The sequence below is a fragment of the Mesoplodon densirostris genome, chromosome 8, assembly GCF_025265405.1.
Source record: "Mesoplodon densirostris isolate mMesDen1 chromosome 8, mMesDen1 primary haplotype, whole genome shotgun sequence".
NCBI lineage: Eukaryota > Metazoa > Chordata > Mammalia > Artiodactyla > Ziphiidae > Mesoplodon > Mesoplodon densirostris.
The window spans coordinates 37,142,822-37,165,770 of record NC_082668.1 but is presented as its reverse complement, the minus strand read 5'-3'; the positions used below and the strand labels follow the sequence as shown (position 1 = coordinate 37,165,770).

The window sequence follows — 22,949 nt, the reverse complement described above, 5'->3', positions numbered from 1 at the left end:
AACACTCCAAAGCCCATGTCCACAGAAATCTAAAGGCGTGCGCTTTTAGTAAAGGACCGTTCACCACACTTGCTGTGTCCAGTGGGTGACCTGCGTCGCTTGTAAGTGAATTTACCTTTCAATGGCCTATCACCTGTCAGGCACTGTGCTGGGCGCAGAGGAGGAACCAAACACAGATCCTGCCCTTCAGTCTCTCACAGACAAAGAAAGGCTCAAATAATGGGTCCTTCTCTAGTGTGGTGTCCACGGGCTCCGGTCTCCTCCCCAGCCCCTTTGCCTCCTGGGTCCACCTTCATTCCTGGACCTGCCCCCTGAATGACAGGAGTCAGTCTGAGATGACAGGAGGCCAGCCTTTCTCCTCCCCTCTTTCAAAGGGCTCCTAAAACCATCTGCTTCCAAAAGAAAGGCAGCCACAGGGCCCACTCCCTTCCCTGGGGCTGGCAGTAGATATGGTTCTATTACCTGAGGAGGTCCCTGGGCTAGTTGAAGATTACAAAGGCTTTAGGGCAGAGTCTCTCATATATATCTGTTCTTTGTATAAAACTTAACCTGGAGTAAAACATCACGCTCAGCAACCACCACAATCGATAAATCATAGAACCCCAGAAACACTGAAGCAAATTCTACCCTGGAAACCAAGTGAATAATACAGCGTTTTCCAGAGGACTGGCAGAGAAGGGAGTGAGGGGTGGCAACTATCTTTTCTTATTGCAAATTTACTAGAAAAACAAAACAACCACTTCCTTGCTCTACAACCTCATACCCTCTCCCTCTCTGTCTCTGTTCCTCTCACGCATGCACAAGCACACACTCACATTCACACACACACCCTGCGTCACAGACAAGAATAGAAAGAACTCGCCAATATTAACCTCTAGATGCTTCCTCCCACCCTAAAACAATAAAGGCAGGTTTGAGCGCCAAGAATTGCTACCAGAGATAGAAAGAAAGGACAGGGTGTTCCTCACCTCCTTCTTGGGGTCCCAGGCAAAATTCCAACATGGATCCAGTGTGTCTTCCCTACTCTCTTCTTTTCTGCCCCTGCTCTTTACTCCCAGGGACTAACCTCCTGAGCTCTGGTGGCCCCAGGCTCCACATTCCACTCCAGCCTCCCATTCCCCCAGGGGCTGAAATTCCAAAGAGATTAATAAATAAAAAGATGCTACACTTCACTGTTTTAATGGCTTGGCAGTCCCTTAATTTCCTCAGATATATTTTCACTGTAAAAGTAGTACATTGTATCCCACATTAACTTCTAATGGAAAGAAACTGAGGTACTGTCATAAAGAAAAACATGCTTCCCAGTCTTGGGGGGGAGAGCAAAAACATCTGGGGGAAAGGAGCCATCCACAGGTGGCCCAGAGGACCTCCAAGCTCCCCTAAACTGCTCCACTTTCCAAAGTCCCTTTCTGTCTTTTGCTTATGAACTACAGATTCTCAGAAGGACTCATTCATTTGTTTTTGTTGTTGGTTTTGTTTTTAACTCTTCCCGAAGAGGAAGCAGGAGCTGAGACAGAGGTGGGACAGCTGGAAGTCCTGGGTTGTTTACAGGTGGAGGACCAGTCAATTCTACGGAAGGCAAAATGCGCTTAATAATTACTCTGAGTGCAAATGAAGCCACATATGCAGAAATTCGATGATCTGTTCATCCATGACCCAGTTGCTTAGACCTGAGAATTACGCCTCCAAGTAAAGTTTTAACAATATAGTTCCTTGATGCCACTTCCTCTGTGGGGAGGTGGGGAAAGGTAAGACTACCAAGAAATATTTTATTTTCAGAAATCTCTCTAGTAAAACCAGACACTACTATGCAGCCCCTGGGGCAGATCTTAACTTTGGAAGAAGATAAGAACAAAAAATAGGCCAGGGGTAGGGATGGCCTAGTAAACTCTGGTCCTCTCACTTATCACCCCAAAGGCTCAAATTGGGTTTAAAGTGGTAGGGAAGGGAGACGGGTTCTGGTCTTCCAGACCTCTGATTCCAGGCCTGTCCCCAAACTGAGAGGCCACCATTCAACCTGAAGTCAGATCTGAAGGCTGAAGGATAAACTCCAGGTCTCTCAATACTCTTCAGTTATAGAAATGCAGTGGCACGATCAAGTTGGCCTGGAAATCTGCAAAACAGGATTTCACAGGCACACAGGAGGCACAATGTGGCTACTTATCTAAACAAAAATGCCTGAGCTACACCTGGGAACACAGCCACAACAAGCCTGACCCAAGGAACTAAATTCCCAGCTGTCAGGAATGTCCAGTTAGAGTGAAGGAGAGGCCGGTCTTTTCCTTCTCCAACATGAACTGGACTTAGATTAAGGCTTCACCCTCCCACTCTCCCTTCCACTCCCAGGCTGACCTGCAGCAGGCCCAAAAGAAAGGTTTGTTTATCTTAACAAAAAGCTAATTCCACCTAGACATTAGTAACCACCATTAATAGGCAGTGCCGGTTCTGAAGTCCCATGACTCCCTTGCCACCTAACTTGTCCACATCACTTTGGCCCTACTACACAGCATTCAGCATTGGTAGACAAGGAAAGCTTTCTAGGAAAGGATCGCACAAGTGGATTCAGGAGCTCACTCCTGAATGGGGGAAGCGCACCAGACCACAGGGCCCTGCATGACCACTGTCCACAGAAATTGTTGGTTTATCACCACGAAGGCATCACAGTCAACTGGTGTAGGACTCTGTTGGGTAGCAGCACTGTGCTCTGTGACTGTGCACATCCTGGAGCCCTGGGCATCTTATCTGCAATCCTACCCATGTCCTGCACTGAAGGCCTGCGGCATCTCTTGTAAGTGTAGTAACTACAGAGAGACAAAATGTTTACTGATCCCAGAATCAAAAAAAAAATTTAAGAAAAGGAAAAAAAGTAGAATATGCAAGTTTGTGTATCACAGAAGAGTTCAAACATATGGCATACTGTGTTAAGTATCCCCAAGTTCAAAACTAAATTCTTGAGGTTCTTTTCCCACTGGGTTAGAAATGTATATATTAGTAAGCCTTGAGACTCAACGGCATGCTGAAATGACTGTACCATAATTCATCAACATTAGGATTTCCTTCCTCCGTTAAGTAAAATTTCATTCTGGAGGTTTCTGGGAGGATAATTTTTTAAATACTGTGAACTAGAGATGTAGTTGCCGCTCCCTTCATTCTTATTATCTATCCTCTCTGGAAAAGCTATTTGCAACTCAGAGCCCCAGGAGTCCAAAAAGGAGTTAATAAAAATTATCTTTATACTAACATTTGCTTCGTCATCTCAGGTTTTGAGCTCTGCCTTAAATGTTATTTTATCTAATTTAATAATTAAAATTAAAACCCTTGATTAATTTCTCCAGTGTAGTGGTAAGGAAAGCTTAACTGTACTGAGGTTCTCTAGCAAGGAATTAATAAAGGAATCAAGCACTCTGCTCTCAATAAGACAAGACTACCCAGATTTCTAGTGGGAATATTTCAGAGCACAAGCATGTTTTCTTTGGGGAGTTTAACTCACCAAAATTATTAAAAATTGAGATCAAACAGTGGTGCAAAGCCCCAAAGGAAATCATACTAGAGTGGAGAGATTTTTATCAAATAAAAACCTGAAAAGGTAAAGTTTTTATAGTGAAAAATAAAGACTTTCTCCCTTACAAGAGGAAATCCTACTGTCTATGTTTAGGGTTCAAACAGCAAAACATATATGGATGTTTAATAGATGTATAAAGATCGTCATTGTGAAATGAATGCAGATTTCACAAGGCCGAGCTTAAACAGACAGGCAGCCATTACCATCCTTTCCCAACCACTAAAAGCCACTCTCATTCTTATACCCAACAAATGCCTCCACTGAGATGTAACAGCAACCAGGTCCTTGAAATGGCTAACACTGGGAGAAGAAAAAGAAAAGAACAGGAGGAGAGAGCAAGAAAGTCAAAATCATGCTGTGTATTCTGCAGTCCCCTAAGGGTACACTGGGCTCTCTGGATGGCAATACATAGGATATTATTACCGTGACTGAGATGAAGTTAATAAAACCCAGCATACAGACTGGGGAAACTCGGGTCCCCACTGATGGAATACTTCCCACACAAGATACTTTAAGCTTATATGTACCTGTACAATTTATAGCAATTACTTAAATAAGAATAACAGAACAGAGAAAACTATTATATTGTTTTTTTTTTTCATGTTATGATTCTGACATCCCCTTTACAATTTATATCATTCCAAAAGACACTATTAAGTTTGATATTAAAAAACCAAAGAGACCATTTCAGCCACTGCACGTAAATCCATTGAAACTCTTATTCTCATTCTTAATGTTATCTAAAGGATACCACCCAACCAAAGGAGGAATATTATTCCATTTTTAACTATCTTTGAAAAGTGTCACAAAAACCCCCTTTTTTTTTTCTCCTGGAAAAAAAGAAAGTCATAAATCTTTATCCTAAAGAAACTGTAAGTGTCTACCTTACTTAAAGCACAGAAACCCTGGAAGAGCACTGTACCATTTTAAATTGGGGGTAATCCCAGATATGGAATATCTCAACCTCAGAAAGATTTCATTCTCCTTAGATTCCCTGGATTCACAAGTTCTTTAACTCTAGAATAATTTCTGAGCCATAAAATGAAGCATATTAGTATAGTTTCTCCCCATCCCGAGAGGCCACAATTTCAAAATAGTTATCTCACAAGCTCAACACAAGATAACAGAAAGACAAGGCAAAGGCTCTTTTTCAAAATTTGCATTAAAGGAGAAAGGGGTTCTCTTGGAGGTTAACTCAGAGGCGTAGGTTTAGGCTTGTGGGTGAACTCACCTGCCTGCCATACTGACAGCAACTATGTTATCTTAGCACCATCACTGCCCAGGTCCAGGTAAAGATGATAAAAGAGACTATACCTAACAGCTTCGGTGAATATACGTTCATTTCTTTATTTTGCTAATAGAAGTAGGATCGACAAACAGATATGTTTTCAGAGAGCAAGCCTGTGTTTATTATATACATGAGAGGCTGGCTGTGGGAAAGACGACTTCACTGACTCACAGCAAAGGAAGAAAAGAGCTGCGTCTCAGAAGCCTTCCTTGGTTAAAAAGAACTGTCTCCCTCAAACCTGCTTTCAAGCTATACATCAGTTGGACAGAATATAACCTCTCGGCAGTTAACTTGTTTACAATAAATGCTTAGTTTGGGTACATGGACTGTATTTCAGTCTTATAAATATCGAACGCAAACTTACAACACTCCCATTATGGGGCTGAGAATTATCTTGCTATAAATCTTTTTATTGGGGGACTGAGGGAATTACTTTGCAGCTTGTTTTCCACTAACCACTTGGAACAGTGTGAAAAGAGGTACATTTATACTCTGACCCTGTGCTAATTGGAATTCTATACATTTCCATGGGACAGTGTGCGGTATCAGTTCTGAATATGAAGGTCAGCCCCCAGACAGTTTTGCCATGGCAGCAAAAATATACACATGCAGCAAAATGGTTCTTACTGAAATCATGGCATTCTCCTCCAGTTCTTTTTCTCCTCCAAGTCTCTTGGGAAGTAATGACCATTTGTGACGGCATTGGCAGGCTTTCAGTAGTAAGCTCTAGTTTGGGGGGCGGTGGGGTTTGGTTATAAGTTACCTGTAAAAACGCGCTGAAGGCTCAAGCTTACTATATGAATGGACCTGTAAATAGAGTGATTGTGCTGAATATTACCTGGAGGTCCATTTGAGAAGGAAAAAAAAATCAGAATCACCTGGTTTACCCTTGTAAAATGTCTTTACTTGGGTCTTAAATGTGTAATAACTTCCCTTTCAGTGAACAATTTGCTCCTCTTATAATACTGCTCCTCAATAATGAAGGGTGTTTGGTCATCTAATACCACATCTGCCAAACCAACATACAGGACAAAATCTTGTCTAAATGGAGCCTGGTAAGCTGAAAGCCGGCAAAGCTTCGGGAGAACCCTGGCTTAGCCTCACTCTCCTCCATGAGCGATTTCCAGGCATGCATTCTTCCTCGCGTTCTGAACACTTTCTGGTTTGCATATCATGGCAACTGATCGTCACAGGGTTTCCTCAATTGTTTCTTGATTTCACAATTACCTTGTGAACCAGGTAACCAGATTCCTATAATAACTCAACGTTCACATAGTATTAATATCATATATTTAAAAGATCATTTTAAGAATCCTAATTTAAGTATATTTTCAAAAAAAACTAATATATTGGGAAACTTAGTCCCTTTATTACTTAATACTGAGATCCCAACTTCTTTCCTCCTAGTCAATACTATAATTTCAGGTGACATAAAGAATTTTTTACATCTCTCAGCTTCTAATAAATAAGACAGGTAACTGATTTGTAAGTTTCAAGGGTTCTCAAATATAATTTTATTAAAAAATTTGCCACATCACTTTAGTATGAGAGACAGGAAAAATATTTTCATTGCATTAGCAGCCTCACAGATCTTTTTTGTTAATATCAAAAGCACTAGTTTGCAATATGAACTAATGGAAAATTGTTAAATTCACCTAAATAATCACTTCTTTTTTTGATTTAAATAAGCCCTTTTAAAACCTTGACTATTTAACTGCTATTTACTTAGGGGAGGGGAGACATGGAGAAGGTGACTGTATGAAAAAATATATAGGTTTTTTTTTTTTGATTGTACAACAAAAATTCCCTCCAAGGCAAAAAGACATTATGCCAAGTTCCTCCCAAAATTAATGTTTAGGTTTAAATTATAAAGCCCAGAAAAAAAACGGAACCACTAATAGACCCTTAAAGCTCGTGGCATTCGTCGATGATGTTAGGTTATGTAAATGTTAAAACTGAAAAATCTTTTGCTGACAAAAGTATTTTAATGAAGGCACTATTAACTAGACTCTCTAAACTGAATTTTTTTTTTTTTTTTTTTAAAAGCCTTTTGAGCTGTATGACATAAATTCCAGTCTGAAAGGGATTATGCTTGGGACAATTCTGGGATCATGAGACCTCCACCAGGAAGGGTTTACTGCCTACCTTATTCCTTTCATTTTGCTCTCAGGAAGGTTTTTAAATATTGAACCCAAGAAAACTCTTAGCTACAGACCAAAGAAACAGTCTCCTCTAACTCTGTCAACTAAGTCCAACCTTGGGCTCCAGCTGCTTTGATGGCCAACACCATTTGCGGTTTTAGTATCCCCACAACAAGCAGGGGTTAACTCCACTGTCTGGGCTAACTCCACTGTCATCACCCAAGTTTCCAGGCACACGCAATTCTATGAATAGAGTAAGAAATACAGCCTAGGGTGAAAGAACAGAACGCTAGCCACTGATTTCAGCGGCTGCCAGCCGGCTCGCTCCAAGTTGCTGAAAGCTCTACTCTGGGTAATGAGGGCTGGAGGCTCAGCATTGTGAAGGATTATCGATTCAGTGGTTCCAATGATTGCAGATGGAGGCCAGAGCCTATGCATCTCAGGTGACAGTCTATGTCACCTACATGAATGTCAGGTGATATGTCCATGTGGAAACTCGGGGTCCCCAACAACCCCACGTGAACCTAGAAAAAATAAGGGTGCTCATTATTCACCTTCAACTTTCTCCCCCCGCTTCAGCCAGGGGAGGAAGAACAGCAGATCCAGGGACCACACCTAACCCTTACTTTGCAGGACTTTGTAACAAGAGGAACATTCATTACTTTTTACTTCCATTTACATAGATGAAAAAGAGAGAGAGAGAGAGAAAGAGAGAAGGTAGTTACACCTCAGGTGGAATATAAGAAACTGATTTCCCATTGTAAACTGTATATGAAGACAAATCAGTGAGCACTTCTCATGTCTCCTGAGCAACTACCTCCCGGGGGCTCCTCTCTGAACTTCCCAAGGAGGAGCAAGAACCAAATGGTCTCTCCCCAAAACAGATTTTAGCTAATAAATACAGCAAAGTAAGTGAAAAGTACTTGAGTTATTCTGCATCTTCTTCAAGATTAAAAATGTGTACGTTGTGTGACAGGTCCCCCTCATCTTTCTTAATGATGTTTTTATTATTCTTTCACTCAATTAAAGCAGAAATGGATATTGCATCTTCTGACTGTATAATTGTTATTGTAATCTGTTTTCGATCACTGCTTGGGAAATGGGTCCGAAACAACATAAACTCTCCACTGCCTCAGAAGGCATGTCATTTTCTTTTACTACGACACTTAAAGAGACATTTATCACGCCGCTCTGTTAGCATCTTTGGGTTATGACTAAAGAAAGCTCTTGTTCTGTTAACCAAAAAGAAATAATAATAATGTTTTACAAACATTGCTATTTGAAGTTTTGATATGAATTCGTTTTCCTTACAAGCTATCAATTTTTGCTTTTCTTATATGTATGTATAAATAATTGGAACCCATGCAAGAAAAACATGCAATTTTAATATGGGGAATAATCAGGAAATTTAAAAATCAATCTTAGTCAGTTATAAAAGAATGGATACACTTGCTTTCTAGCCAAAATTTTTTTAAAAAGTAAAAAATATTTTTAAAAGAAATAAAAAGATATCTGTGCTTAACATTATGAAATTAAAATTGTTTCTATGAAAAGTGAAAATCACCTCTGTCAGATCTTAGTGCTTTGGAAAACGTTTTCTCTAACTAGAGTCTCTATTAATTTTGTTCATATCTGTGCAAGTCTTCAACAAAACAAAGAAAGTCACTGAGCTGCTGTGCACACTTCAATAACTGTGCAACCATCAGTAGGCACCAAACACTTACTCTGGTGTGAACTGCACCCCTTTTCATATAGGGTAGCTTGAAGGGTTTCCCCTTAACTTTTTAAACTTTTTTGTTACGTTATGCTATAGTTTAACAGCCCACTGTGCTAAAGTAGAACTCCATTCCAATGGTAAGGCAACTAGTTAAGGGCAGAACCTAATCTGCCTCACCCACTAACCAACAGTAATAATACTGGGAGCAATTAAAATTGAAATATACATCCCCCAGAGGGTTTTACTACCCTAATGTGTCATAAACACAAATAATATTCTTAGTACAATATAAGACTGCCATAATTTGCTCATAACTTTATTGCAAGGTTAAAATTCTTTAAATTTCTATTAAGGGTTTTTCTTCATTTTAAGCATCTGTCAAACTAATAACTATAATATTCATTAGTTTATTTAAAAAAATTTTAAAGGTATACACATCAATTAAAAATGGAAAAAATACACACCATAAACCCAATTGTCATAATTGTATGTCTATGGCACATTTACTCCATTTTAGGTCATTTTTACCTGGTTAATAAAAAATCTGGAATAAGTAAAACTTTGCAAATGAGAAGCCAAAGACAAGTTGTAGAAGACAATTTCTGATGAAGCCTTTCACTGCCTCGTAATTATACTGATGTTACCACAATTTTTAAATCACTTGCTATTAAACAGCAAAACAATTCTGTTAATTGAAAGCAAAAAAAAGTTTATGTATAGATGGAGTTCCATGATTTTGAAAACTCCACCATAGAGCATTTTTACATAAACACTATATAGCATGAAGTCCTTGTGGGGCTTGTTTCATGTAAAAGAAGAAAATAAATGTTTGGTTGCTCACTGACTTCAGAAAATAAAGAAAATCACACACTATAGAGGCCACATCTGTACTTTTTTGGAAATCTGTAAGTCCTCAACTGGCTTTTGTTTTAACTCACACCTCAGTTCCACTCAGGGCAGTCTACTTTGACTTTGAAATATCTATCACATTACCCGTAAGTAGTAGGATGATGAATCCTTTGTATATAAAGATCAAATTTTTAACACATAGACATTTCCAAACCTCTGTTGCACCTTAAAATAAAAGGAATTCACGGCTCTCCACATCGACACCCTAAATTAAGGATGGAGAGCAGTGGTAATTGGAAGTGAGAAAGGCCCAATACAAAGTCAGCAGAAGGAAATCACTCATCTTTAAATCGCTATAAAGAAAACAAAAGGCAAACTCTCGTCATTTTTTGAGCTAAGCATAAATGTCTCCTACTTGAAACCATTTTCAGTTCTTCTCTTTCTTTTCTCTCTCTCCCTCTCCCTGTCCCTTCCTTCCTTCCCTGCTTCCTTCCTTCCTTTCTTTCTTTCTTTCTTTTTTTCCAAAAAGTAATGAGTTAAAATGTATGAGTTAGATCCAACATTTCACTGCTGTTTTTATTCTTGGGGAGTTGGGGGGAGGGGGAACTTGCTGCCAAAGCTTCAGAAAAGAGAGTTTAGGCTGCTAATTTTCCGTTCACAAAATCTAAATTCCCCTTATGCATCTCACACAACTCATGAAATAAAATGAAACAGTATTATATCACTGCAAATTGAGACATTTTTATCAAAATAAAGAGTGATGATGCCAACATTTCATTTGTCATTTCCCACTTGTCACTTTCCACTGACAAACTGTTACACATACAACTTTTGTCAAATGCTCCATCCTTAAATATGTTCCAAAATGCCATTGTATCTCAGCATTCATGTAAGGAAGATAGTAAAACTATGTTACCACACATTAGTTACATAGGTTAAAAAAAAAAAAAAAAGCCTACTTATTAGGTAAAAGAGTATAAATAACTTTATTTACATGCTATGTAAGATAAAGTTTGGCTTCTTGAAATGAAATAAACTATGTACATGTTTTTTGCACCTAATGTGAGATTACTAGTTATAAAAAACTTTTTTAATGATGAAAAATTGTCATTTTGCTCTATACTGGAAACATAAAGTTTTCTACCTTATTTTCAGTCAAAAAAAAAAGAAACCTAAAAACTCTAAAAAGACCAAAGAAAATAGTACAATTTGAAATTCATCTAACTCTGTCAATTTGTCTTTTTTATATATCATATAAACTGTCTCCACATTGAATCTTAAAAAAAAAAAAAAAGAGTTTTAAATTATCGAAGTAGCACCACCAAATTTGACTGCTTACCAGATACGCCTTGTCAGATATACCAAATAATTACCATGTCTTGCCTGGAATAAAACTGATTTCCATATTCTTAAAATAACTCAAAATTAATATGCTTAGATATCTAATAAATTATGATTAGTCTGTTTCCCTCCCTACAGAGATAGATAGGCAAAATATATACACACATTCACACAAGGAGAAAAGAATTAACACAGGATATCTAATATGTACAGACTGATACTCTTAGTCACAACCCCCTGAAAAAAGAGGATACTGCTTATTGTCTGCAGTGGTTAGAAAACAGATGCCTTAAGGGACATCTATGTAGTTCTAACACACACACACACACTCACACACACACATTTCACTGCAGATGATCTTGAATATATAATGGTCAGTGGGGTTTTTATGATGGAATATAAAGCTTCCAAAATTACTCAAAACATCAAATTATGCTCAAGACTTTGAGGGGCGGATACCCTATGTTCTGTTTAATGTGTATGTTCCATTGCATATATTTTTTTAACCAAGTATATCTTTATTTTAATAACAGGCCAAGGACTGAAAACACTTTAGAGAGGGCTATTTTTCTACCTCAGCAAAACTACAGAGGACATGCTAGATTGTTGGATGACCCCAAAGCCTAAGTTCATTCTATTTAAAAGATCTTAAACCCTTAAAAAAAAAAAAAAAAAAAAAAAGTGGAGTACAAGACCGAAATACAACCTTTTCACTTTTAAAGTAATAACATGAGTCTTCCCTACAAGCATAATGGTATATACATCCTCGGTTAAAATGAATTTAATGAGTTTTCTCCATTTTGCCTATGTTGACAATACGTTTCAAATTTCTAAATATCTTATACATTTCAATAGGTCAATATCTATACTCTTTCATATCTGCCCTCTTTTCAAAAAGTCAAACATCTCTCTACAACTGCTCATATGGTGACTACACCTGACCTGAACTGCATTTCTTTTACTCTTATCTAAAAGGAAATGTTCCACATGCAGACGATTAAACTAACTGTTGTTGTAGGCAGTGTTCAGCTCTAAATGAGGCCCTGCGCAACAATCATGATCACATTTGCTTCCCTATTTGAGTACATCAGTGTGTATTGCATAATGATTTTTTTTCCCCTTGCAGCAAGACAGTTATGTTCTTGAAAGGGCTGCCTGGTAGCAAGAAGAATAGGTTTACTTCGGGTCAAAGAGTTACAAGATAACTTCAACAGACAATTCTTCAACAAAATTAAAGTTATTTTAAAAACTAATTTTTCCCCAAAAAGCTAATTTTTTTCAAAAAAATCAAGATATTCTCAGTGTTTAAACATTTTCCCTTGAACTCTATTAGATTTAACACAAAAAAAAGTCATCAAAATTCATAGGAAAATGAAAAATATCAAAAAGATTTCTGATGTTTAATGCCTCCTATCAGCAAATACACCATCTGGTATACTCAAGCGCTGTTCATTCAGTTTAAATAAAGCTGTCTGAAAAGTTCTTCTTTAAGCCAAACATTAAAAAATGAAAATGCTTGTGTTAACAATGAATGAAGCACAGTAATTTATTGCTATTAAAGCACAACTGGCCAGCGCCTTTCAGCAGTCCAGGAGGAAAGCAGAATGCCTTGTTTCCTCTGGAAACTTGATTGGCATCACTTTCATTTTATGCTGTAGGTTGTGTGGCTGAAGCACTACATACAGCAGAACATTTTAGGTACTTATGATAATGGTGGTAAAAGGATCATCTGATTCTTATATTCATCATCCTTAATAATCTTTTCTTTTTCTAAATCTTCAAAAAGATCTGTAAGTTTTAATCAACAATTTCACAAATATAAATTTCCCCACCATTAATCATCCTTTTTCAAAATCCTTATGGAGTGAATTACTAGCAGAGAGAGGACGCCAATTCTAGTAAGTGAATGTTACCCAGCAGGGATATAAAGCTGTCAACACCATGGTGCTCTTGCTTGCTCTAAACTCTCTCCCAGCCTTCATATGTTTTTTAAAGAGATATTAGCCTTTTTTTTTTTCCAGGACCTTCTATAAAAGCTGACTGTCATACACATATGAGCACTTATATTTTATTACATACATGCTTTAAAACGCACTGCTTAGATAAGAGCAAATACAGCCTACAAAGTGTTAGAAATACAAAACAAAATTGATCTACTTTCTAATAGTCTTCTAAAGCTAACCACATTGTAAACAACACACTCTTAAGTCCCCTATTAAAACAGAACCCTGAAGACTGTGACAGTGTTTCTACCACCTCATCTAGTCAAAGCCAGACACTAAAATTATGTCTCTCTCTTTTTTTTTTTAGTTCTCATCAAAAACATAGCAAACTCTCTCTCTCCCTAAAAAAGGTAGAATAACAGCAACAGAATTTATTAGGGCAACCAACGCATTCAGAAGCATTTATTCACCTGTTTATCAGAAGCAGTAAGATAAACTGACATTTTATTGAGCAACCAATTAACTTAATGATTTCCCCTATTTTTAGGGGGAGAGCATTTAAAAAGAGAATCACTGAAGATTGACAAATACACCCTCCCAACATTTTGAGCTCTATTTTAAAAATATATATTATTATAGCCATCTTTGCAACATTGACAAGACTGCAATATGTCTGAAAATGGTGATAAATGATGCAGAGCTACAAATATTTTTGTAGTTTTCTATACTTATTATATTGCTTCATAAAGAAAATTTAAACAAAAGGAGGTAGGGTGATAGAAATCTAATCTATTTTATATTTACTCTATGTTCTAAAAAAAACTTATTTCAATTATAAAAGGACCACTAAATAGAAATATATTTTAAACATTTTTAAAATTTAGAATGTGCATTTTTTAAAAGGCTTTGCTTTTCTCCAGTCTATATACATGATTAAAAGTCATAATGAAATAAAATTATTAACATCTCAATGTACATTTGGAAACTATATAAACTTAAACCCACAAAATAATCATTAACATTCATAAGAAAACTTTGTACTATTGAAATTTTACGTTCTAAGTTGTAATATTTGAAAGCTTTCTAAATTAAAATCTTTCCAAACAATCTATTAAGTTCTATCGAGTAAAACCTTTCTTTTAAAAAAAATCTTTAAAAATCCACCATAGGTAAACTATTGTAACCGCTTTACTGTTAAGTATCATAAATGGTACTTACTGAGACAAAATAATGTCATCTTTATTTTCAGTTTGGGAAGCAGCTAAGACCTTTGATATTACTAAATTAAGTTAAAGCTCAGAAAAAAGTGACTATACGCGCTTGTCGAAACAAATTTATTATTCCTCACCAAGACTTAATAATATTTGTCTATATCAAATTTATGGTAAGTGGCCAAATGTGAATTATAGTCTCAGAAAATATGAAAAGTAACCACAATTTTACACTGAGGGTATCCCTAGGTCAACAAAATCAGGCAGTTTCTTTCCTTCAGTAAGATACAGGGGAAAAAAAAACTTTTTGTAGGGAAGCACGATTGGTAACCATTACATTCTAAAATGTTTAGAGACTTCTTTCAATTTAGTGAGCTTAGAAAGAAACCAAAATTTCAGTCCAGGTTTTTTTCTTTAATGCATAAGGCCACTTTGAGAACACATCCTCTCCAAGGATTTCCAAAAGTTTTTCAATCCAACATTACCAGCACTTATCATAACCATCTCACATTGGGTCCCACCATATTCACCATATATTTTTCTTTCTTATATGCATATACTAAAAAATGATCTGAAAAGTCCAAAGTTATTGCTTCAATCTCAAGACAACACATTACTAAACACTATTTCTAAAAAGTGAGTCACAAAACTATCAAGTTTTCTTTTGCTTCATTAAAGTATATCTTCAAGTCCCTAAAATGAAAGATACACAAGCCACAATCTATGGTCAAATAATTTTGTTAAAGCTTTTAAAACTGAGAGAATGAGTGCTTCTCAAGGGAGGTGATTAATATAAGGAACTAAGGCAAACCATCTTGAATGTCTACCATGAAGAAATAGTAATAGCAAAATAAGTAAAAATAAAAACCTGTTCTTTTATAAATTGTCTGTTGTCTGTTTATAAAATGTCTTTAAAAGGGAGTGGATATTTCGAATTAAGGCTTTACTTGGAAATACAAACTATGGCTCTTTAGAACATGGGAATTTATCACTAACTTTTGCCAGGGTTTTGTTTCATTTCAGGCTGGCTAATATAAGAATTATATTAAACAGGCTACTACTGAAAATATTAGGGGGAAAAAATCTTTAGAAGCAAAAAAAAAAAAGAGATTAAACTTGTAATTTATGTCAAACACAAAAAAACTGCATGCCATGTAGAACTGTGCATTTATATTTAAAAAACAACTAAGGAAATGTCATATAAACCTCAAAATATTTTAATAATGTTTAAATTTCTTGCATATCTTCATTTTATAAAATTACTTTCCCTAACCACTTTAAAAGAAAGTGGTTGTTTAAGTAGCAAAAACTACGAAAGATTTTAAGTAATATCAAATTCTTGGAAAGAAAAACAGCAGGTAGTCAATAAGACTACTATGCTATTTTTACCTGTTGTGCTATAATTCATAACAAAGTTACAAATGCATATGACTTTAAACTTTATTTTTTTAAAAACGGTAGCATTAAAATCTCTAAGGGCCTGACAGATTCGTAGTGATTCCTTATTTCCCACTTGAAATGTGGCTGGAAATATTCCCAGTTGTTAATCATTTGTCTCGAAGCACTGTCCTAACTACAAAGTAACACCAACACTTGCTCCTGTACTAACCTGAGCATTAAACATTAGTCCATAAAAGCGAACGCACCTAGACCTCATCCCTACAACAGATACTCTGAGGCAAGGCAAAAGAGTTAAATCACTAAAAAGCTCTCTAGGAAAATCTAGAAACAGTTAGCTGGCTGTGACATAAACCTGCCAACACCTCAGCACACAGTGGCAAAGTGCCCAAAAAATGCCACCCTCCGGGTAAACCACTTTCTTGTTTTAACTCGAGATGAAGCTACCAGTTGCAGAGGAGAGGCGACGGGGGCATTATTTGGCAACCTGGAATTCACTTCCTGTAATCCTACACCGCGACATCGCCTAATCAACCTGAACCCTGACACCCGGGCCTTTATCACCCGGCCGCGGGCTGCGCGCGCCTCCCTGCTCCGGGCTGTTACCTCCCACGGCCTTGGCCACGGCGCCGTTGGGCCTCCCGCGGGCTCCCATGGGGCTGCCGTTCTGCTCCAGCCGGGCCACCTTCACCGGGGGAGGACCCTTGACGTCGGGGCTGCCGCTCCGCCGGTCGGGGCTGTCCCGCAGACACGGGCTCTCGCTCCGCCGCTCCATGCTGCTCCGACTCGGAGACAAAGTTCCCACCGGCAGGTCGCAATAAAATGCACAGGGACCTAGGGAGGGGGCGGGGGGGGAAGGGGGAGGGAAAAAAAAAGAGGGAAAACCGCTCACACACGTGATAGACGTTTAGGCCAGTGGCAGAGCGCTGCACCAAAGCCACACAAACTTCCTCCCACGCTGCCCGAGGGGCCTGAACAGGGAAACCGGTCCCAACCTTACACTGGGCGGCCCAAAGGAAACCCAGAACTTGGGGTGCCGCGACTCTGCCCAATCGCTGCTCCCAGAAGTTAGCTCTGGGTCACGAAGTCCGCCCAGGGCGCCCAGAAGTAATCCATTCATTGGGACAGGGTTGGCATAAACCGTTCTCCGGTGCGCCGACCTTGCTGTCGGGGGGTCAGGGTTGAGGAAGAAGTGAACTTCCTAAGAAGACATCTCACTCACTCAAGGAGTGGGTGCGGGTGTACGTAAGTCCATATGAAAACAAATTAACCACAAGAAGAATGCGCTCTGAATCGCGGGGCAGTAGGCAAAGGCCTGCCAAAAAGACCCTTGAATCCCCGCTTTTTACCTTTACCGAGCACGTCCTGGGACACACACACACTCTGCACAAAATCAACCCTGATTCCACATTAATAAGCATCCCCAAACACTTGGCGGAATTCATCAGAATAACCTCAGGCGGGGTCTACAATCGTTATTATTTTGGAACGTTCTAATCTTCATCCGATCCTGAGCGATTTTTTAAAAAGCTCTTCCGCATAAATTACAAAAGCAAAAGCATTTAAATTATTAGGTGCGGGAGCAGCCTTCATCAACCCCAATTTTAAAATCTCTCCAAAAAGTTGTCTCCTGGGTCGCCTGGCTGGCAGCGCGCTCCTCGCGGAACCCGCAGATCTCGGCACCCCCGGATTTTTGGGGGGCGGCGGAGGAGGAAACACCTGATGAAACGGCACTCACATTGTCATTGACATCCCCAAGAAGCAGGAGGAACCCGGCACAACAAAGTGCGCTGGGAATCCTCGCGGGCGCTCTGGCCGTGGGAGAAGCCGCGTCGCCACGGCTCAAGGAGACAAGGTGGGGGTGGCAGAGGAGAGGTGAGAAGAGATGCGAGTGATGCAGAGACGGAGCGCCAGGGCTGAGGACGAAGGTTCCGCCCGGACTCCCTCGGCTGCGCTGTCTAACGAACAGCGCGAGAGCTGCGGGGAGGGAACTCAGCAGGACCCGGGGCTTCCCCGAACTCCCGAGCCTGGCGCGGGCGCCTTCGCGCTGAGTACTTACTGCTCACAGTCTGTCTGTAACTTGGCTGGCTGGGGCTCTGTCCATGGAGCAAAAGTAGAGAATCCAGGGTGGAAAGTTTCTGGTGATTTGCCTTGCAGTGTTCTCCTAGTCTTCCTTTCCCTTTCCTCTTTCCCAGGTCCAAATGTTTAGGGTCCTGGGTCAGGGTGTCTTCTTAGTGCGGCGATGGTTGTTATGATGATGATGATGGGGGTGGGGGGAGTAGAGGGAGGAGGAGAAGAGGGAAAGGAGGGCTCCTCCAAAGGAACACCCGAGCGAGCGCGGGAGGAGGCGACGGAGGAGGGGAGAAGAGAGAAGGAGGCTGAAAAAAGCCTTTTCACACCTTCGGGAAGGAGACCCGTTCTGGCGAGAAAGGGCTGAAAACTGGGAGGCGGCGGAGGCGGGTCGGGGCTGCCGCTTCGCAGGGCGGCTAGCTCGCGAGGAGGCGCGGCCGGAGCCGTAGGGCCGGTGCCACCGAGAAGCGAGAAGGCTCAGGGACCTGGGACCGCACGCGGGAGGAAAAGCGGCGGTCGCCCAAGCTGTCACCTCCAGCCTCTCCCCTCTCGGCCGCCGCCGCCAGCAGCCGAAGCCGGACTCACTGACAAGCCGCAGAGAGAGACACAGTGAGAGGGAGATGATTATTAGTTGCGTTGAGTCATCAGGCAAAGTGAGTCCTTTTGGGTTGTCCTCGGTTTCCGATTTCTCCCCCTCCCCCTGTCCGTCCCCAGATCTAGCGCCTTCAAAATAATAATTTGGGGTGGGGGTAGGGGAAGTCTCTGGGTTATTTCGGGATGGGGGTTGGGGGGAAAAGATCTACACCCGAGCCAGACTGGTCCACCGCATTGAAGGAGGAGAGTGGGGGGGCGGGGAGGAGGGCCGGGGAGGTTGCGGGGGGAGGGGGCCCCGCCTGGCAGGAAATTAAGCATCAATCAATCAATCGCTGTGAGGCCGGCGACCGAACAGCGGCGGAGCTGCAGAGGAGGCAGAGGGACTGGAGAGGGGCGGGTGGGAAGCAGGGAGGAGGGAGAAGAAGGAAGGAGAGAGTCGGCGGTGGGAGAGCGGTGTGGCGAGGACCGCGCGCGCGCGGCGCGGCGGGGGACCTTTGGCAGGGAACCGAGGGCCGCGCGAGGCGGTGGCCGCGGCTGGTGGGTGGGTGCGCCCGGGTGCAGGCGGGAGCTGGGGCCCGGGGTCTCGTCCTCCTCCTCCTCCTCGCGGCGGGTCCAGGGCGCGGCTGCCTCGCCCAGCCCTGAGGCGCACTAGTCCCGGCTCGGAGGCGGCGGCAAGGCAGGCGCTGGTTGCCTCGTCTCCCGGCGGAGGCACAGACCCACGCGCAGGAGGCAACCACGGCTGCCTCGGCTCCGGGTTCTGCTAACTACGCGGAGTACTTTCGACTTTGGAGATAGGAGGGCTACCACCTCCCCCACCCACCGCCTCCGCCCACCACGCACCGCCTCCGCCCCTCCGAACAACTTTTCCCGGTGCCTGCGAGCTCCCCCTCCGTGCGGAGCCAGCCGTCCGGGCCCGCCGCACCGCCGCACGCGCTAGGAAGGCCGCCTCTCCCTCAGAGTTGGCGCTGCCGTGGGTCCAGAACAATAGCCCGGGTGTCCCGAATGGCAGGAGCACCAGCACTGCCCGCCGGGCGGCGGGTGGCACAGGGAAGGGGGCTGCAGGAGGGTCGCAGGGCGGGGAGCATCCCTGGAGGACGTCCCTGGAGCGCACGCAGCGCCGGCGACATCTCGAGCGGCGCAGCCCGGGCAGCCTGCAGGCCGTGACGCGGTGGCAGCGAGGGCGGCGGGGCTCCCTGTCCGCTGGCTGCTGGGCTGGGACTCCTGGGATCCCAAGCCGCTCGGGCCCTAGGCTGAGAGCGCGGTCAGAGCTGTGCGGTGGGGACCCGGCCTCCCCATCCTGGGGGAGGCCGTGCGGGGGCGTCCCCAGCAGGTCCCGCGAAGGCGTAACTGAGCCACAAACTTTTGCCGACTCCCGCGGCCGCAGTCGCCCGTAGCCCGGCTCCGGCCGTGGTGCTCATTTAAGGTGGCCCGGGCGCTAGCCGAGCAGGCCGGGCTCTGGCCGCGCTTTTGTCCCTAAGATCCCTCTTGGACGCGGAACCTCCTTAAAGAAAGCACGTGGGCAGGAGCCGCGGTCCCCGCGAGACCCCGGGGGCGCCGGCTGACACTCGCGGTCCCGACCTGAAGCGGGAAAATGTGGGCGCGTCCCCGCCCGTCTTGAGGCCAATGAAGCCCCCTGAGCTGGCGGTATCTCTAGTCGCTCCCGCACACCTTGGTTCTCTCTCCTAACCCCTGGGACCCCGAGGACTCCCAACCATCTCGTCGCCTGAGCCGCCGGTCTCCCTTAAGAAGCGCTGACTCTACGGCGGCGCCAGAGGGCCAAACTAAATTCGATCTCGGGAAACGCGCTCGGGGGGCAATTATGGAAATCTCGGTCGGGTGCAGCCGCCGCGGGAAGCCGCGTCAGCCCAGTGTACCCGGGGCCAGGCCGCCGTCCACTCGCCGCACTCAACCGGCGCGCGGCGTGCACCTGGCCTCCCCTCAAAAGCAGGAAACTGGGAGGCGGGGGAGACTCTGGAAGAGAAAGGGTCCCAGAAGGGAAACCTGCCCCCGACCTAAGTCTCAGAGCCCAGAATCCGAAGGACCCCGCACCCAGTCGCCGCCCACCAAGTTCCAAAGGAGCGCTAGGCGACCCAAGAGGCGGTGGGAGACGAGCGGAGAAAGGAAGCGAGATGGATAGCAAAGCTTCGGGGAGCCAGCCTGGGGGTTTTAGGCTGCGTTTGCTTTTCCCTGTGCCCTCCACAACCTCATCCCCCTCCCACCTCCCTAAAAGAACGAGTTAGAGAAAATGCACAATTCGGAGTCTGTGAGAACAAAGTGGCTCTAGCAAACCAACTTCGTGGTGGTAGCTAAAAGGTTTGGGGCTGCAAAGAAACAAACTGTAAGTTCGACTGACAAACTTTTTTAAAAAATCTGTAATATCAAGTCGGAATGGGAAGAGGGTGTTGCAAAAGCCAACTACTACCACTGTCAAAAGTTGAAGCCCGTTTTCAAAATGGGGAAAAGGCGCATTTCTTATTAATAACTTAACAACGATAATAATGCTGTTTCTTTCCTTACCTTGGTGTTGAACTGCAGAACCCTCCTCCGGATCAATGTCCAGGAACTTAGAAGAATTGGTGATATTAGGACCTCAGTACTTCTGGAAAAAAATGCAAATGGTTTAGCCAGGATCTTTCCTGTCTGATTCGTCACTATTATTATATCTGATGATGCGAATGGTTGGAGCGATTCAATCTTAAGTCATTAATGAGCTATTTTATAAACACCACTGTCTGAAGATCTTCATTTACATTTTGCGAAGGATCACTTCGCTAACCTCACAGGCTTATGTCAACAGCATGATTATGGGGACTTCAGTTACACTCTTATAAACAACACAGCCGTATTGTTAATCGGTTAATATTTTATAAAGTGTAAATATTTTATTATGTTTTGAAAGGAACTATTGATTCTAAATTATTAAACTCCTGAGACGGGCGATTTAAATAAAGTTTACAGTTAAGTACAATTAAATGTACACTGTGGCTAGTTTGTTTTCAGATTCTGCACTTCTTTTAATTCATTGATTTTTCTCTTAATTGGAGTTTAATCTTGATCATTTTTGGTAATGAACAAATCTATCATTTGGGGCAAAAGAACTCAAACATTTTAAATTGCATTTAACATAGCAGAAAATGTCAAATACTATGAATTATTACCAGAAATGTATTTTGAATGTTTGGAGATTTGTGTTTAGAAATTTTACAAATTTCTTTCGATTTAAAAAGGAAGAGTTTTAGGGATTTTTGTGATATATGCCCGGTATGGGGTTTTTTTTTTCCCCCTTGAGTTTTGTCTCTAATGAAGGCCTTTTCTGTTTCAAATTACTTAAGCTTTTTACTACACAATTTTTGTATTGACCTTATTTCAACTGAAGTAAGTGATTATTTCCAGCATGTTTAATTTCGATAATAAGAAATTTTAAATAATATTTTTACCTTTTGCTAGGATATTCTACTTTTTAAAACAGTAAATAAATTATGATGATTCAAAAGTTTTTTTTGGTTTTGTTTTATATTCCTCAAGTGGCTTATTTCCAAACAGTTTTAAAACAAAATCACACTCAAGAAAAGAATTGGTTTTAATTACTTTTTTAAAAAATAATTTGATCCCGAACGCATTTTTGCGCATTACATGATAGTTTGCGCCAGTGCTCAAAGCATAAAGTTCACTTTGGGGGACATTTTTATACCTCAGATTGCTTCTCACTGACGTTTTTGTCGGGAATCTACTCAGACTTTTCCCCCCTTCCTCCCCCACTCCCAATTTTTTTCATGTTATTTAGTCAAAGGTCGTCTGTCTTTCATAATCACACCGAGATTTGTTATTTTAAAAATCAACGGGTCTTTATACGCTGGGCTTAAGTATATATGCTTTTTCTTATTTCCATGTTCTTCCTTTTTCTCTCTATCTCTCGTCAGGCCTTTCTTCTCCTTTATTTTATGGCCTGCACTTTTAATGACAACATTTCTTGATTTCTGTCTCTCGACACCGAGGTTTGTGCCGTGCTAGCTGTGAACTCTGGCCAACCTTCCTTCCCTGATGCCCGCGCGGGACGGCCTAGGCCCGACTGCCCCGGCGCAGGGTGCCGGGTGCTGGGCGTGGGATCCTGGCTCTCTGCTGGGCCGCCGTGGCCTGTGCCCAGAATCTATCACCAGGCTCCCAGGATTTCAGGTCCGGTCACCCAAGAGGCCCTCCCGGCCGTGCGCTGCACCTTAGAGAACACGGGAAAGTTGTGCCGCCTTTCCCCTCCACTGCCGCAAGCACAGGAGAAAATTCTATGGGAATGGCCAGCGTCAACAACCTTTGACGACTCCTAGGAACCCACGCGGGCCTGCCTCTCCCCCACCCCTCCCCCCCGCCCGGGGCTTGCTCTGCTGGGGGCGAGAGGAGGCGGGAGAGAATCGTTCCTTTCACTTGAAGCCCACACCAGCTCTGAAGCCAATTTCCGCCACTGACTGTCCGAGGAGAGCTGGGTGACCAACATTTTCGCAGGCCGCATAACTGCGCGGGGCTTGGATTGGAAATTGGATGCGCCGAGGGGACAAGGGCCCGGCGCCAGAATGCCCCGTGGAGAACGCGCCTAGAAGGACCGATCGACCAGGGTGGGCTCCTGCCCTTTCCCAGGCTGCCCCGGGGCGTCTGGGGACTGGCCGGAGCGCAGGGGCGGGGGACACTTACTTGGTTATCCTCACGTCTTCCTCGTTGGCATCAGAGCCGGACAAATCCCAACCCGCGCCAGTCAAAGATAAATTCCTCCTGGCTCCCCCAGCGGCTCCAGGGGCCTGGGCGGGGGCGGAGCGGTGAGGAGACCGTCGGGCCGCCTAAGGCAGGGG

General features: G+C 42.8%; 1 protein-coding gene across 2 annotated transcripts in view; it reads right to left on the bottom strand.

Moving 5' to 3' along the window:
• Nucleotides 1-20,713, bottom strand: part of SATB2 (SATB homeobox 2) — a 194,384-nt gene extending 173,671 nt beyond the window's left edge. Inside the window, exons 1-2 of one of the 2 annotated variants that reach the window (XM_060106190.1) lie at nucleotides 20,632-20,713; nucleotides 16,057-16,284 (exon numbers count right to left, since the gene is read on the bottom strand). In XM_060106190.1, the coding sequence (XP_059962173.1) occupies nucleotides 16,057-16,225 (169 nt within the window). In that variant the 5' untranslated portion in view covers nucleotides 16,226-16,284; nucleotides 20,632-20,713. Of the gene's footprint in view, nucleotides 1-16,056; nucleotides 16,285-17,509; nucleotides 18,908-20,631 lie in introns of those variants that run through there. The other variant, XM_060106189.1, reaches the window with a different exon arrangement.
• Between the last annotated feature and the right edge of the window lie 2,236 nt (nucleotides 20,714-22,949).